At 34.7% G+C, this 18,799-nt stretch overlaps 1 protein-coding gene across 2 annotated transcripts in view; it reads right to left on the bottom strand.

Annotated features, from left to right (window-relative positions):
* Nucleotides 1-605: 605 nt before the first annotated feature.
* NEDD1 (NEDD1 gamma-tubulin ring complex targeting factor) overlaps nt 606-18,799 on the bottom strand; it is a 45,706-nt gene continuing 27,512 nt past the window's right edge. For both annotated transcript variants that reach the window (XM_060025422.1, XM_060025421.1), the window contains exons 9-15: nt 15,151-15,279; nt 12,701-12,748; nt 11,568-11,770; nt 10,546-10,699; nt 9,452-9,608; nt 3,255-3,321; nt 606-2,776 (exon numbers count right to left, since the gene is read on the bottom strand). In XM_060025422.1, the coding sequence (XP_059881405.1) occupies nt 2,672-2,776; nt 3,255-3,321; nt 9,452-9,608; nt 10,546-10,699; nt 11,568-11,770; nt 12,701-12,748; nt 15,151-15,279 (863 nt within the window). In that variant the 3' untranslated portion in view covers nt 606-2,671. The remainder of the gene's footprint in view (nt 2,777-3,254; nt 3,322-9,451; nt 9,609-10,545; nt 10,700-11,567; nt 11,771-12,700; nt 12,749-15,150; nt 15,280-18,799) is intronic.

Raw genomic sequence — 18,799 nt, 5'->3', positions numbered from 1 at the left:
AAGCTGAAGTTATTGAGTCCTTTCCTTTTCTAATACAGGTATTTAATGATATAAATTTCCCTGTAAGTACTGCTTTAGCTGATTCCCACAAATTATAATGTTTTCATTTGCATTCAGTTCATTATACATTCTAATTTTTTATTTCATCTTTTTATGTTTAAGCAATTTGTATCTTTATATTTAAAGTGGATTTCATGGATTCAGTATACAGTTGGATAAAAAAGATTCACTCTCATAATAAGGGTAACAACAACTTAATGCAATTACTGATACTGCTGTTTAAATCTACTATTTTACTGTTTATTTTCTATTTGTCCCATTTATTCTTTGTTCCCCTTTCTTCTTTTCCCTCCTTCTTTTGGATTATTTTCTATGGCTACATTTTATCATCTTTGTTGGTTTACTAGTTATAACCTTTTCTTTTGTGGTTGCTTTGGGGTTTACAGTATACATTCTTAGCTTATAACATTCCACTTTCAGGTAGTATTATTCTGCTTCACAGTTAGTATAAGAATCTTACGAGTAGTATGCTTTCATTTCCCTCCCCTCACCCTTGATGATACTCTTCTCAGACATTTCACTTTACATATGTTAACCACACAATACACTGTTATTATTTTTGCTTTAAATGTCTATTAGCCTTTAATGAAAATTTAAAATAAGGAAAAAAAGCCTTACATTTGTACACATATTTACCATTTTTATTGCTCTTTATTCCTTTGCACAGAAGATTTCTATCCAGTACCTTTAACATTTCCTGTAGGGCAAAAGTCTTCTTGTGATAAATTCTTTCAGCCTTTCTAGGTTTGAAAAAGTTTTACTTCATTTTCAAAAGGTATTCTCACTAGGTACAGAATCTAAGTTGAGTTTTTTATTTTCAAAAATTCAGTATTTGAAAATTATTTCAAATATTTTGGGTCTTTTTAAAATTCAGTTGTATAAATCCAATCTCTATTATGCTATCTTGGCCAGAGGCTAAAATTCAATTTCAAGTTTCCCATTTTTACCATTTAAAATTTTTCGTGCTTATTTAGCTTTTAAGTTCCATGACAAAAAAAGATTTCATCTTTATGCATAAAGTTACTAAAATTATTTTATTTATCCAATCTCTTTTAATACACATTATGTGCATTTAGAGAAAAAGGCAATAGGAAAATATTAACCGATTTAAATACAGCATGTAGCAAAACACACTTTTATGTCTTCTAAATCTGTTTGATAATGATATATAAGAAAACCTGTTACAAGCCATAATGCTTTTATAACCTGTCAGGAAAAAAGATTATAGAAGCACTCCTAAAGCTTTAATACAAATGTATTCTCTGAGCCGCACTAGGACAAAGTAATCTGCTTTTATTTCTTGAAGTAATTATTAGTATGTTTACACTTATTTAATATACCCTTAAAATCTCTCAGCACTTAGGGGAAAAAAGTTAGTAAGCTAGCTACATTTCTTCTTTTTTTTTTAATAGAGTTCTTTTAGTAAATACTTTCATCTCAGAAGTCAAAATTGGGCAGGAGTGCTATATACAAGGTACATAGTTTAAATCTTTGGGACAAAAGACTATAAGAAGGTAAACAAGCCAGTGGCCCCCCTAATCTTATATCACTAAAAATGTAGATCAGAGCAGGCAGATGTACACATCTACATATTATCAAAGAGGTGTAAATTCTTTTGACAATTAACCTTCCTGTTGTGTTTTTTTTAATTTTATTTATTTTATAGTAAGGTCAATAGTATAAAATATTACACACAACACACAAAGAATTAGAGAAACTTAATGATATAAACCACAAAACAAAATAAACCACACATCATTTGGGAGGAAAAAAATGGCACTAATACTGTAATATTTAGTATGTAATATGAAATTTTCACTGTTTATAAGTTGAATTATATTGATTGAAACTTTATAGTATAATTTTGTATGTTATTAATTCATGAGATAATCAGCAGATATGCAGTTCTGGTTGAGTCTTATAAACCCTTAAAAGTTCTCATAAAGTGAAATTAGCTAAAAAACACTGACCAGGAGTAGAGATTTCTTAGAAGTATAATACAGTAACATAAATGCAATAGATATAATGTAATCTGTGCAATTCGAAATTCTGAAAATTTTCTTATCAAATGTACAATAAATAATAGTCATACTTGACTTCATCAAGTTAACAAAATAATTATTAATCAACCTTGTGTTTTATTAGTCAACTGCTTAGAAACCCAAAACACCAATTAAAATTACTTTCTCCATAAAAATAGAAGGTATCTCAAACTCTTTAATCATCAAACATCCAAAAAAATTTGGAAGGCAACCGTCAACCAAAAATATTATGTTTAAAAGAGGTTATTAAAAAACATACATAATCTATTTTTTTTCTGCACAATTTTCTTTTCTTATGAAAAAGGGCACTTAGTGTATAGCTAAAGCTTTCAGAAAATAAAGATTCTGTTGGCTTTCCTCTTAGGCAGATGACACAGTGTACAGTTTTTAATATAAAAATATAAATATTTTTGACAGAAAAGATGAAATAGTGGTTGGTATACAATCCCATCACCCTTTTACTTGAAAAAAAATTTTCCCAGAGGCCATGAAAACAATACTGAATCTATATAGCTCTGTGTTGCCAGAAGCTTCCCAAATTACAAAACATTAAAGTATTCACTGAAATTTCAAAAGTGTGCCCGTAGTCTTTTGTTTTCTTCTCGTAGTCTTTCAATTTCTGCCACTAAACCTTCATTCACTGAGTATCTTTCCAACAAAGAGTGCATTTCATTCTAGAAAAGGGGGGAAAAAAAGCTTTTAAAATTATTGCCATCTCATTTATTTGGCAAGCCCTTTTACATATTTTCAGCTATCATTTTTCTCAGGTTCGATTAACTAACTGATTTTTTTTTTTAACTTAACCACCCTTACTACTTTGTTAATATAACTGAAAGAGCACTGGTGAAATTTATATATTTGGAAACCTTATATTTGCACATTTCGGAAGCTTTTTGCTTACTTACTGCAAAAAAAAAGCTATGAAAAAGTAGCTATCATACTTTTTTATCATACTATCATATCATATCTTTGTAACTATCACAGGTTACAAAGAAGAGTGACTAGTTAAAATCTATTTTACTTATTAAATTTCTAAAACTCCCTGTTTATTTCTTAGCAATTAGATATAACTAAGTAAAAATACATCACCCCTTTATGGACTTTTTAGATCCACAGCTATGCTCACTTACAATAAAATATGTCAATACATACCAATTGCATATGAAACTGTTTAATCATCTCCACTTGCAAATTCACAATATCCTTATGGCATGCTTCTCTAGGGAAGAATGTAAAATATTTATTAGAATTATAACAATTTTACCAGCTCTAGATCATTCAAGAAAATGGCTAAACTCTTATCGTTTCACGTTACTGTTAATAATTATTATTACAATAGTAAAAATACCACTGCACCTAGTATTTATTTACTCTGTGCTAGGCACTGTTTCTTGTACTTCAGATGTAAGAATTCATTTAATCTTCACAACTAGGTGCAATTATTACCTCCATTTTACCAATGAAGTAACTGAGTCACAGAGTAGTTATAACTTATCCAATGTCACACAACTAGTAAATGGTGGAGTAGGATATAACCCCAGGCTGTCTACCTCCAGAACTCTCATTATACTACATTCCTTAATACAGAAATTATCATTAAGGAAAGACACAGGTTTATATTACAATGAAATACAGATAATGCTCTAGGTTATAATGCTTTAACTATTATCAATGTTTAAGCTATCAAAAAAAAGAAAAAAAAAACTTCCAGCAGAATGAAAAGAGCCTATTTGGGTGTAACAGAGGTTACTCAATAAAATGCAATTAATTCATGCCTACAAAAGCCATAAAAGTGGGAATTCCCTGGCATCCCAGTGGTTAGGACTCAGCACTTTCACTGCCGTGGCCCAGGTTCAATCCCTGGTCAGGGAACTAAGATCCTGCAAGCCACACGGTGCAGCCAAAGAAAAAGACATAAAAGTTATTAAGTATAACAATAAAAGGAACATTCAGCCACCTGCCACACAACTTATGGGCTAGAACATTACCAAAATCATAGAAGCTTCCTGTGTGCTCCTCTCTGACTCCAACATTTACCTCTTGGGAGAAGCCTAAGAAAGAAGTCACTACGCTGCTGAATTTTGTTTGAGCAAAGAAATGTTTTAAAAAGAAATATATATATATATATATGTATGTATGTTTGTATGTATAACACAGAATCTGTAGTCAGTCTATTTTCGTTGTGCTTGCTTTTGAGCATTACAAAAAGGGTACCATATCCTATGTAGGCTTGAGTAGTGGACATTTAAAAAATAATCCAGTATCATGTTTTCAAGTTTCATATTCTACATATCTGTAATTCACTGATTTATACTAGTGTGTACATTCTCCTGTCAATTTGAATTGTTTTCAAGTGTTTATTATTACAATGTTGTTATAAACAATCATGTATATGTCTTCCAACCCACATGTGCCAATTTCTGTACATGATATATCCAAGAGTAGATATGTTGAGTTACAGGTATGATCCAGAGGTACACTGCTCAGACTTACAAAATAACAGAAATTATTTTCCAAAGTGGTAGTATCAAAGGACACACTCATCATCAGTATAACAGAGCTCATCTAGCTTTACATCCATACGAAGACTTGGTGTTACCAAGCTTTTTACAATATTTTTCCCATCTACTGGGTGTGAAATGGTATCCCATTGCATTTTCAGTTGTCTGATTAATTTGTAGGGCTGAGCATCTTTCCTTATGTTCATATGCCATTCCTCTTCTGTGAAATGCTTGCCTCTGTCTTTAAACTATTTTTCTACTGAATGTCTTTTTTAAAAAAATTATAAGAGGTCTTTACATAATCTGATCCTTTATTGGTTATATGAGTACTGCAGATACCTTTTGTCTTTTCATTTTATTAATAGTGTCCTGGGATAAACAATTCCTATTAATATTCTCAAATTTACTAACCTAATATTAATGCAAATTTATCAATCTATTTTTATAGGTAGTGTACCCTCTTATTTTTAAGTAACTTCTCAAACCCTGAAGTCATATATTGATATAAATTCTCTTACAATGCCTAAAATGTTTCCATTTACATTTAAACTTTTACCCTGTACGGAACTGATTTTTTAAATAGCATGCAACAGGGATATATACATTTCCTCTGTCATATATCACATTTCCATATATACATAGGCATTTTTTGGGGGGGCTGCCTATTTGATCCCTTTGGGCAATTTGTCCACCCTGTGTTAATGATACACTTTTCTTTTTTTTGTGGTACGCGGGCCTCTCACTGTTGTGGCCTCTCCCGTTGCGGAGCACAGGCTCCAGACGCGCAGGCTCAGCGGCCATGGCTCACGGGCCCAGCCACTCCACGGCATGTGGGATCTTCCCGGACCGGGGCACGAACCTGTGTCCCCTGCATTGGCAGGCGGACTCTCAACCACTGCGCCACCAGGGAAGCCCAATGATACACTATTTTAATGATAGCCTATCTATCTGACAAACTAGTCCCCTTCAACCTTATTCTTCTCCAGTGTCTTGGTTATTTCATATCTTCCTTCTTTCATATACATTTTGGAATTATCTCATCATCTTCTTCCAAAAAACCCAGTTGGGATTTGATTGGAATTGCATTCAATCTATAGACCAAGTTAGAAGAACTAACAGCTTCATAATATCTTCCCATTTAAGTGTTAATGCTTTCTAATAATTTTTTTTTAATGTTTTTCCACACACAGATCTTTACCATCTTTGGTTAGATTTATTCCTAAGTACCTTATTTCTTCTGTTGCAACTAAAAGATATTTAAAAAAATTTGTTTCTCTTCTGCTTTGAGTTATGACAAGAGCTGTATTAAAAAACAAACACAAACAAACATCAACAACAAAAAGTGAAGGCACCGTAGAACCACTAAAGTAGCCAGGATTGGAGGGACCACGGTCTTGTAAAGAAGGTGAGTCTACTAGGTAACCTCCACATTTACCTCTGCTTTTCCCTCTGCGGGATGTGCTGATTCCATATTATGAGAAAAAGAGGCTGAGATGAGAGCAGTGGCCTGGAGTTTGAAACAGTCTCACTTGGTTGGGGAGTATTAGAATTCAGAACTCCCAAGGCAGCCAGCACTGCAAGGTCCAAGATTCTGGAAAGGGGGTACCTGTAGAAAGTAAACCTGAATCTGTGCAATTTCCCCTCAAGACATCTTTGACTCCTAAGCAATGCCTGTACTGAGTTAGATGGCAGGAAAACAAACATAAAGTGGCAGCTAGGGCTTCCCTGGTGGCGCAGTGGTTGAGAGTCCGCCTGCCGATGCAGGGGACATGGGTTCGTGCCCCGGTCCGGGAAGATCCCACATGCCGCGCAGCAGCTAGGCCCGTGAGCCATGGCCGCTGAGCCTGCGCGTCCGGAGCCTGTGCTCCGCAACGGGAGAGGCCACAACAGTGAGAGGCCCGCGTACTGCAAAAAAAAAAAAAAAAAAAAAAAGGCAGCTAGAGAGGAGAAAAGGATTTTGAGAGCCCTGTGATGAAGAATTGGAGGTTTAAGTTCGGGACCCACCAAGATAAAAAGGCCTGGTGAATACTCCAGACATTCAGCTCACATCTTAAAAGGGCACAGACTAAACCCTAGGAATAAAGGCAAACCAGAAATAAAATAGCCCTAAGAAAACCTAAAACCCAGAAAATGATCTGCTTGCAAGAAACTTAAATCTTCTTTAAAGACAACAGAAATAAACCCACAGACTTCTGCTTAGGATGTTAGCTCCCCAGCCCTAATAATGAGAACAAGCCAGGTAACGTATAAAATCATACATTTTAAATAAATTCAACTTTGAGAGTGCAAAGAAATCTAAATGAACTAAAATCCAGAAAATGGTGAGTCCCTCCAGAAGAAGAAAGACCCACAGTTGTTTTCATCCTAGACAGGGCAGCAGGGGAAAAAAGCTGCCACTGATAGGCTAAAGAGAACTAGCTGAAATTTTTATAGATTTTTAAAGGTCAAGTGAAGACTGTCAAGGCAGTTTAGAATCCCAAGGAGTCCCAGCCGAAAATAAAGTCTCCATTCCCTCCACAACTTTTTGCCACAGGACTTCACTGAGTGCTCACGTAAAAATTAGGGGCAGAGCAGGAGGGCTGAGAGAGACAGCCCCTAGGGCACAGATGCACAGAGCCTGGTGAAGACTTAGGGCAGGGGAGGAGAACTGACAGTAACCCCTCTGAAGCACTCCAGGCCCTCACAGAGAAGTCAGCCCCAGAGCTGAGGGAGAATGGCTAGCAGAGAGCCTCTCAATAGCCCACTCTGTCCCTCCGTTGTAAGGTACAGCTGGCAACACCTACTGGAGGCTGAAGTCAGAGCAGGCGAATTTGCAGAAATCCTCTGAGCCATTCTGGGTCCTCTAAGCAGAGGCTGCCTATGGCTGACAGAGGGGCAGAAGAGCAGAGAGAGGCCCCTACCCACCCTCAATCCCCAGGTACAGGCACACAAGGCATGATTTCTTTCTAAATTTGCCCCAGAAGAACTTCTCCCTTTCTGTGTTTTCAACATTGCTTTATTCACATTATATTACAGCTGTAAACAGACAATTCTGCCATTTTGCCCTATATATGCATTCCTGAAATATCTCATATATTTTAAAAAACTGTTTATGGAAAAAATAATAGGACCAGATTTTTTTAAACGTGGTATGTACATATAACGGAGTATTATTCAGCCTTAAAAAAGAAAGAAATCTTGACATGTGACGTGGATGAACCTGGAGGGCATAATGCTAAGTGAAATAAGCCAGACACAGAAGCACAAATACTGCATGATCCCATTTATATGAGATATCTAAAACAGTCAAACTCATGGAAGCAAAGAACAGAATTGTGGGTGTCAGGGGCTGGGGAGAAGGGAAAATCAACGAGTATAAAATTTCAATACACAAAGTAAGTTCAAGAGGACTGCTGTTACAATATTGTGTCTATAGTTAACAATACCGTATATTGCACACTTGAAAATCCAAGAGGGTATCTCATGGTAAGTATTCTTACCACAGTAATACTGAAAAAGCAAAAAAAAAAAAAAAAAAAAACAAAGGAAAGAAAGTAACAGGATTTAAGGAGAAAGGACTTGGGCAGACCACTCAAAACCTATATAATCTTTGTAACCTGAGCACTAACACAAACAATTAAATCCTAATAAAAATACTAGCATAGTTTAAATATTGAATAATCAAAGATTTTACCTTAAAAAAAAGTGAGGGTCATTTGGTAAAAGGGGAAAGAAGATAGAAGGATTGGGGCTGTCAAGCATGGAGGCAAGGATAAAATGCCCAAAGATGGGGAAAAAATCACAAAATAAGCACTTCCTAACACAAAGCACATAGCCAAGCCAAATTAAGAGGAAGGGAATAGGAGGAGATGGACATGGATAGGTGATTTGCTGCCTTTACCTGTGTTCATGTACTTTGTTTTGGTGGCTGTTACATGAACCACCAAAATTTCCTTATCATGTTGTCATTACTGCCCTATTTACAAATGAGTTAATTAACATCAAAGAAACACACATCAGAGCAGCCCGCACTATGTCTACCCTAATTAAACTATAATGCTTTTGTGGGCAGATCATCCGTTTTTGTATCCTTAGTATCAGTACATACTAGGCACATTATAAATGTCAAAATGATTATTTTTCTTTAAAAATATATTTGTTAACATCTAAAAATTTTTTTCAAAACATTTTTAACATTAAAAAGAAACATGCACCAACAAAAACTGCACATCTTCTCCAACATTCTTGCCCATGGTATTCCAAATCTGAGCAAGAGTACTAAGTAACTAAAGGTCAGAAAAGGAAAAAAAATGCAAAAGATTCTAATAATTGAAAATAGCTTTCAAAATATATTGAGACAACAGGTAAAAGGAACCAGCATTCTAGAACATTCTTACAATGTTCAAAATTCAAAGAATGAGAGACAAGGACAGGTCCAGGCAAGAACTTTTTAAAATTAAGTATTACATTCTGATGCATTCTACTTGAAAATATTCAGAATTCCTTTAAAAAATATCTTTACTACATTACTGCACATAGCATACTTAACAGGTGATCTATAAATATTGTAAGAATCCCATTTGAGCTTACCAGAATCTGTCCATAGTTTGATGATGAAAAAGATCCACAATGGCAGCCAGCCTGCTACACCATCCTGCCAAGTTATCTAATAACTGCCCTAGGGAAATGTGCCTTTTCCTAGCTGATATAAAATAAACTCAACACTTCAAGATCAACAAAACTCATATCTTCTATGGTTTTATGGACCCCAGAACTTAGGCAAAAGTAGTAACCACAAACATTACTCATAGTTACAGTTTTACACCTAATAAAAAAAGCTAGTCAAGGTCTAGATAATTTCTCAATTACCTAAAGTCATCCAATGTTTCCTGTATCATGTTCTGAATAAAACGGATTTGAACAGATGTCAATGGTGCATTTGGCCGATTATTTCCAATGGTATCAGCTATTTTTTCTGATAGTGAACTGGCAACTCCAGCAGTGACAGAAGATGCTATCTTTGGATCTAAAATTAAAAATGGACAAAATATTAATAGTCAACTTGGACTAAGAGACATCAAACACTTCTAAATATGATTTGGCAAGAGAAAACTTGAAACACTGGTAAGAAACAGTGATCTTGTGACATTCAGAAAAATTCACTGTCTGGAATACAAATCTTAGAAACTTTCAATGACATTATTTCTAATGAGTCATTTAGCTCTCTCTCTATCTATCAATCTATCTATCTACCTACCTACCTACCTACCTAAACTGCCAAGTGTCTAATGTAATAACATACGACAGAGGAATTAATCCTGAAGAATCTCTGAATCATTTTCTCTTACAAAAGATGAATGTGACAAGCCACACCACAAACTAGATAAACCAAGCCTATGAGAAACAAACAGAAGGAACAGAGGAGTAAAGTAGTTCTACAGGCAAGGCCCTAGAGTTTAAGCTAATGCAATACATCCACAGAAATCTTAAAATATAGGTATCTATATAAAAGAGCTACTACTATACAAAGAGTTTTTTGTATAGGTAACTCTTATCGCTGAACCTAATATCACTTTAAATGTGATGGAGTTTTTAGGGTCTCTGCCATGAACTCTATAGATAGAACTTTAATATGGAAAAAAAAAGACAATTTCAGGTACTTAATGACCCATTTTCAAAGGGTCCTATATTCCTATCTGTACCACAGTAGATCAAGACACTTACATATTGGATTGAAAACGAAATTCACACCCAAAGAGTACCAAATCAATGTGGGTGAATTTAACATTTCATACCCATTTCATCCTCTTCTAGTAAGAGAGTCACACACTAGAGAAGTGTCATAAATTTTAAATTCCTCGAACTTTTTTGTCTATGATCACTCTCTTAACTTATCCTTTTCAAGTTAAATACTGGGAGTTTTCAACTTAGCACTCAAACATCAGGAAGTTTTATGTACTTACTTGGAGTTGAGGATCCATTGACTGGAAGTTCATATATAAACTGGCCTTCAATTTCTTTTTCTGGCTTTTCAAATTTCTCAGGACTTCTTGTTTGGTTGGATGATGGAGAGGTATTTAGATTTCCAGTTTCAGCACCAGAGATCAACTTTGCAAACTTCACATTTAAAATAAACAATTAATATATAAATTCTGGTTTTATCCATATTATCCATATAATTTGTATCTACTTTTCTCTTTTTTCCAGTAAGTACGGTCAGAAAAAGGAAGAATAGAAAGGTATCTTGAAGGAGAAAAAAATGTTGCTAGGGCCAGTGGCAAAATAAATCAACTTTACTAATCAAAAACAATTTCAATGATAACATGATAAGCAAAAGCTCATTTACTAAGAATCTGCAGTTGAATATCATTTAAAATGGCAATCACAGGCCAAAAAACTAAATAAATAAATCCCCAGACTCTCATGTGATAACTGGTCAGAAATATTTCAAAAATAAGTCAAAAGACTTTTTTGTACTTCTTAAATGATCTTTTCAATATCATTCTAAAAAATAAAAATGAAAATAAACAGACATACTGCACAATAGACTCTATTAGATTACAGCAGAAGGTAATGATGATGAAATACCTTCTCAGCACCATCAATTTGCTCTAAGACTTAGAGTAAAAGACTTGACCACCAACTTGGTGCTTTGTGCTACAATGGAAATACATTCTAAAAGAAGTCAGGTATAAAATATTCTTACACAGACAGTTAAATCAAGTATCTTGTCTTAGGAAACAAACAGTGTAAGATTACACCTGCTGTTACCTCCAACATATCCAAAGACAGATTTCAAAAGTAATCTTCAGTTTTTAACATGTGACATCAAGATTTAAGAATATTTTCTACCTAGTAAGTGCACAGCACTGTCAATAATTAGGACATATCCAGTGGCAGCTGCCTGCTTTCTAGTGATGAGATGCATTATACTTGCTAGTGATAAACACACACAGTGAGTTCAATATCATTTATAGGCAGATACCTGCTTGAAGGAGTCTTTAGGTTCCTGTTTTCCCAGATACATTTTCTTAGATTCAGCTGTCAGATCATGATTTTCATTTTCTTCTTTCCCTGGAGACCCCATAAAGACATTAAGAGGACTAGAATGCAACACTGAAGTGCTTGAAGCTACTGGATTTTTCCTTGGAGGAAACACTGAGTTCAACTGTGGTAGAAAGTCAAGGCCTGAAAAAGAGGAGAAAAAAACTAGCACTTATATGGGATGTTCCCCAATCTTGGATATTTAAGAAAAGCACTTAACACAATAGACATGTTAATACGGTAGAAAGACATGGGATTTCGATTCAGAAGACAGGTTCACTTATCAGCTCTACCCCTTGTTTCATTTGAGTTTTTGGGTAAAAGTCGTAAAACTCTCTGTGACTGTTAAGTGATCTGTAAATGTGAATGATGATATCCACCTCCCTGAGTGGTGAGGCTTAAAAGAGATATTGTATGTGAAGATACATTGAAAACTGCAAAATACAATGAATGTTTTAGTAAATAAAAGTTTTTGACAAAATTGTTAATTTGGTATATGTCTGTGGTATATCTTGGTAGGTAGCCTCTAAGATGGTTCCTCATGATCTCCGCCTCCTGCCAAGGATCCATGGCCTCGTGTAATCACCTCCCTTGGAATGTGGGTTGGACCTAGGAACTTGCTTCTAACAAAGAGTATACAGAAGAGTGGCAGATCTCACTTCCAAGATTAAGTTACAAACACACTGTGGCTTCCATCTTGAGTGCCCTCTCACTTTCTCACACCAGCCCTGAGAGGAGCCAGCTGCCGTGTTGTCAGCTGCCCTGTGGAGAGGCCCACATAGGCAGGAACTGATATCTTCGGCCAATAGCCACATGAATGAGTTTGGAAGCAGATCCTTGCCCAGTCAAGCCTTGAGATGACTGCAGCCCTGCTGATACCCTAATTAAAACATCATGAGACATCCGAAGCCAAAGGTACCCAACTAAGCCACGCTTGGATTCTTCACCCACAATTATGAGATGGTAAGTGTTCTTTTAAGCTTCAAAATATTGGGGTAATTTGTTTGTTACACAGCAGTAGATAACACAAAATCACTTTTAACTTTGATAAAAATACTTCTCAACAGTTCTTACCATCTCCTTTTCCTACGGACTCATCACTTCCTTTGTTAACTACAGCATCTATAATAAAATTAGAAAATAAAATTTAAAAAATAGTGAAAAAGAAGCCATAGCAATTTAGGCTTCCTATTCGTTCCCCAAAGAGTTCAGGGACTAACAGTTTTAAGAAGAAAAATCTGAGTGAAGGTAAAGCTAGTATTCATATAAACTTCCCTTTTCATTCTTTTAGCTTCATGCATAGCAGCAAAGATAATTCTATGTATAGAGTCATTTAATGAGACAGCAAGGTATACCAGAAAAAGCACTGGAGTAGGCTCCAGAGACCTGTAATCCAGTTCTGCTTATACCACTGAATAGCTCTGTCACCTTGGACAAGACTTGGGTATAATTATGCTTCAGTTTCTGTACCTATATAATGGGGACAATGCCCCGACCATCTCACAAGACTGTCTTGAGGATCAATTGAAATAATGTAAAAATATTTTGTAAGCAACACAATGTTATTAAAAATATAAGGCTTCATTAAAATTTTTTCAATGGTAGAACATGTTTAAGAATATTTCAATATTGTAATATTATTCATTTACCAAATAACAACCAAAAATTGCTAACTCCATTTTAACAGATTAATAGAAAAATGGGCAAAGGTCATTAAAAAATTCACCAGAAATTCACATGGCCAATAAATTATCATACATGATTATCATATTAGTAGGACTATCATCCATCTCTCCACCATTCATCTATCTGCATGTGTGTGTTATACCTAGTAATCGCACAACACAGACACTTTTATATAAGTTACTCATTTTTTCCTAACAAAAGCAGAGGTACTCTTATTTAAAAGATGAAGAAATTGAAGCACAAACAGATTAAGACTTTACCTAAGTAGTGTTGAATCTTTGAGATTAAAACACAAATCTCTTGACAGTGAAAACCAGCACTATATTTAGTATCCATGTCTTTTTCTTATCAATAATATCAAACTCCAATAAACGAAGGGCCTATGGCTCAAATTCTAATCATATCTTTTTAAACAGCAAAAGCAATTAAAAAGGAATTTATATCCTTTATTACTTTCAAAAACCATTAAAAAGGATTTCATTTATAACTCAAACACTTTCAAAAAGCCCCTTCAATTAAAAAATTACTCCAGCGGTTCTCATAAACAAAGCTCCACAATTGGGTGCTAACCTCCAAAACCTTTCTCAACTCCAGCCCAAGCCACTTTTACCTCCTTTGCCCACATCTCTCCTCTCTTTACCCCTCAACTAGGTAGTATGACCTCTCTTCATCCTGAAAGGAATCCTTCCTCTTTTATTAGATGGAAGATAGCAATTTGACCGGGCAATTTAAGGAGTCATTTTCAAGCTGGGGTAAGGCAGAAGACACTCAATAATTCTGTACCACTACGTATATATTTATTCTTTCTGCTTATGAAATTAGTTGAAGAAAATTTTGAAACCAGACAATTTTAAAGTAAAAAGTTAAATTTTATAAGATCATGAGTGGATGTAATAATTTAAACACCCTGCTACTGATGACATTTAGATTCACTCCTGTTTTTCAATACTATAAATAAACAGTAAACACACAAATCTCTGTGGGCTTCTCTGAATATTTTCTTAGGTAAATTTATAGAAATGGAATTAACAGGACAAAAAGAATGAATATTTAAGTCTGCCAAATCGTCTTCTAGAAATTAACCCATACTGTTAATAATACTGCTATTAGTAGTGAGACTATCCCAGTAAAGAAAACAGTATGAACATTAGCACCAAAATAGCACAGCCAAACCATGTGCCTAGTTCATATAGAGTGAACAACGATATATGTTTCTGTTTAACAAACTGGCAAAGGTTTTTTTTTTTGTTTTTTTGGCTTTTTTCTTTTTAATGGCAACGTCTACTAGCAATGGGGAGTGTGTGTGTGTGTGTGTGTGTGTGTGTGTGTGTGTGTGTATATGTGTGTATGTGTATGGTACTTTCATATATAGTTAGTGTAAAAGATGAGGCAATCTAACCCCCAGCCATATTTCTCCATGAAAACATTTAATACCAGTTAAATACTAATAATCAAAGAAACAAATTTTTTTATGTTAGGAAGATATTTTTTGCCTATCAAAATATCCAAGATTTGGGGAAGATTTATTTAGAAGTAGATACAAGTAAAAGATTGCCTATGGAGGCAAAACTTCCTTTAAGAAACTTCTGTGGAAATTAAAATGCTAACTTGAGAGCTATTTGCTTGGTTCCTATGTGAAAATTACTAGCATATATTTTGGAATGATAACATTTGAAATATCTGGGCAAAGGGAAAGATACCATCTCAGGGATTGAGAAAATTAGCAACTGTCATGAATAGAGTGAGACTGAAGCTATTATCCACATCTTTTAGCCAGAATAAAAATGTCATGACGACCCAAGCAAGAGGACATGATCCTCTGATCTGAACAGACTTACCATCTCGGATAGGTGAGAACATGTCACCTAAACTACTTTTTCCAGTATCATCAAAGCTGGAGAAATCCTGGGTTTTCCCACTCTCTGTTTCCTTAGATAAAATATCTGTGTTTATGCTTCGAGGCAGACCTTATAGAAATTGGATATAAAAATAAACATTTTTATTATTTCTCATAATAAATTTATCATGAGAAGCTAGGCTCTAAAAATGAATGCCTTACCTATATCATTGGTAACACTACAACTGTGGGCATCAGGAAAAGAAAGCAGAATATAACAATAGCTCAGTTAAGCATCCTTTTCATGGAATGAAGGGCTCCTCAAAAGCGAATAACTTATTTGCTCATATAACACCACTTTTTAAATCTACTTTGATAGAACTTTTCTAAATAATTCATGTACTTTTCTTAAACAACTTATTTTTGTTAGTGACTGACTCACTGTTAGGATCATCTACCAGTGATTAAAAAAAAAGTCTCTAAGGCATATAGTACAATGCCTAACATATAGCAGTTTTCAAGCAACGTTAGTTCCTTTCCCCAGCTTGCAGTGAATGGGTCTCTTTTTTCCCTTTTATTTTTTTCTTCACTAACAGTGGGAACCTAACACTGCTCTCAGCGTTACTGACCTTAAATGACTTCATTAACCTTGGGATAGTTTACTGAGAGGAAGGAAACCAGAACACCAAACTCATAAAGAATAGTACAGTAGACAACAATAAAGAGGCATGCAGTTTACTTCCTCTCTCAGTATATATTGCATGACTTTAGGGCAAGGACGTTATAATAGGAACTCTGCAGGCTCAGTAACTTCTTGCTCATTTTTGGGTCAAGGACTGAGTTCTAGAGATTCAAGAACTTTGATGAAATCTTGGCATTTGAATCGGTAGCATATTACTGTCTTACATTTTTAAAACTGTTTTATTTGCCATCTTGGTCCCAAATGAAAACTGAAAAGCCTGGGATAAAAACAAAGATTAGCTTTGTTCACAATATTCAAAAATGTCCAAGCCTGGCTAATGAAATAAACCTAATAACCTCACAAAAGTTATGACCAAACATTTGTACATCACTGTCATTGAAGGGTGTTTATACCAAGAGTGTAATCGGTTATAAAGAAGAAATTTCTCTCCCTTTTCTAGGTCCTCAACATGTTTGATGCATAACTCTAGCCTCTGGAACTTTATGAAATAGAAGCTTGGTATCATTTGAAAATAGTGCTAAAGCCTTATTTTTCTCTTCTTAAATGGCTGTTTCCTACTGAAAATGAGCACTAGCAACAAGTCTGCAGACAGCGGTTCTTTTTTTAAAATATATTTATTTTTTTTTGGCTGTGTTGGGTCTTCAAGGCTGTGCGCGGGCTTTCTCTAGTTGTGGCGAGTGGGGGCTACTCTTCGTTGCGGTGCGCAGGCTGCTCGTTGCAGTGGCTTCTCTTGTTGCGGAGCATGGTCTCTAGGCGCACAGGCTTTAGTAGTTGTGGCATGCAGGCTCAGTAGTTGTGGCTCGCGGGCTCTAGAGCGCAGGCTCAGTAGCTGTGGCACGCCAGCTTAGTTGCTTCGTGACATGTGGGATCTTCCCGAACCAAGGATGGAACCCATGTCCCCTGCATTGGCAGGCAGATTCTTAACCATGGCACCATCAGGGAAGTACCTGCAGAGGTTCTTTTCAATAACTAAATTAGGACACCTTCAGTAGAAACCATACGAACTTATTTCAAATTTTAAATTTATTTTACACCATGCTTAAAGTAATAGCAGTAATGATGATCATAACGACAATATTAGCAACACTATAATTTATTGAGTGCCTACATGTGCTATGCCCTTTTGATACATTTTCTCCGATTTTCACAATAACCTCAAATGTTAAATATTATCTATGGAAGAGAAAAATGAGAAAAAAGCATGGTTAAGAAAACTGCCTACTAATAAGAACCTGCTGTATAGCACAGGGAACTCCACTTCGCTGTACAGCAGAAACTAACACAACATTGTAAAACAACTATACCCCAATAAAAAATATATATATATAAAAGAAAACTGCCTAAAGTCATCCAGGCAGGAAAGTGATAGATCTGAGACTGAAGTCTAACATACTCTCAATGTTTCACAGGGGGAAAAATGTACATGTGTGTGAGTTGAGAGAGAGAAAATGATGCAGCAAATGTGGTAAAATTTATAAAGTGGTGAACCTGCTCAAGGATATACTAGAACTCAAGAGTTCTTTGTATTATTACTGAAACTTTTCTGTAAGTTTGCAATTATTTCCAAATAAAATCAATAAACCGAAATTTCTCCTTGTGGGTGCACAGTAAGCACGCATTTTGCCAGAAACTGCTAATCAGCCAAGAATTATCATTAACTGGTGGCCCTGCAGACCCAAGTCTTCCACATCTAATTAATGCTGCCATTGTTACACATAAACTTCCTTATTAAAAACTAAATGACAGACACTGAGACTTCAGAAAGTTTACAATAAATGAGAGAATCTTTATTTTAATTTTTGAAAATTATGAATAAAATAAATAGTAATTTTTTAAACTAATACCAATTTTCATAACATAGTTAATTCAACATCTTGGCAAACATTATTTCTTCTTTTAAACAGATAGCAATAGTATTAGTTTCTAGGAGTTCTTAAATAAGGACCTTATTATTTTTCTACATAATATATAATGATTTTTATGTAAGGATGATATAGATATTCAAAGATAATTTATAGTGAATATACTTATTATATTTTTAAAAAAATTCTACACTACCAAGACTAACAAATTAAAGTTTTGCTTATACTTGGGAATAGTAAACTCATATTGAAAAAGCACCAACAAATATTTGTGCTCAATTTAAGTACTTGTCCTGAAAATTCAAAAAGACATGAGTACATTCATTTCTGGTAAGAATACTTTAGAGACATACTGGTATATCATGTAGACTTTTAAAAATATGTTGAAAGTGACAGTATAGCATAACTTCTTAAAATAAAAACAAAAAGGCTTTCAGGAATTTAGGGAATTACGATCTTTATTGTAGGCAAAGAATATCTTCTACAGTAAGTATGGGGAAGCTTATCACCATATTATACCTTCACAAAGTCTAAATGAACTCTTCTTTAAAAACTGTTTCATCAATACGATTATCAGAGTAGAAGAAATTCCTTAAAAATTTCAACATTTTCATTTATTTTTATTTAACAAATGACTAATTTACGGCTTAATATGTGCCAGGTACTATTCAGTACTTAAATATATTCATTTCATCACCTGACTTACTTTCCAGTCTGAAAATTGAAGTATAGGGGCCATTAATAGCTTTTTCTTTTAAACTGAGATCAAATCATAATGAAAGCATCAAAGTTTCATATTATCTACTGATTAATCTGAAAGCACAATGAAAAGTCATCTAGTCTGTAGCGGTACTTCTGAGAGGGCATTATTCTGTTTTTAAAATATCTTACAACGGAAGTTCAGCTAAACAGAGTAAGTGAAGTACCTTTCATTAACCTTTTAAACATTTATAGCTAAAGTTAAATTTTTCACTTTTTCGATTTTCACTATCTACTAATAATTTTACCTAAATACTCAAGTGAATTTAAGTTCTAGGTTCTTAAAGAAAGTGATAATGATATCCATTTGGGGAGGAGACAGGATG

The sequence above is a fragment of the Delphinus delphis genome, chromosome 11 (assembly GCF_949987515.2).
Source record: "Delphinus delphis chromosome 11, mDelDel1.2, whole genome shotgun sequence".
NCBI classification, from domain to species: domain Eukaryota; kingdom Metazoa; phylum Chordata; class Mammalia; order Artiodactyla; family Delphinidae; genus Delphinus; species Delphinus delphis.
This window is presented reverse-complemented; position numbering and strand designations above follow the sequence as displayed.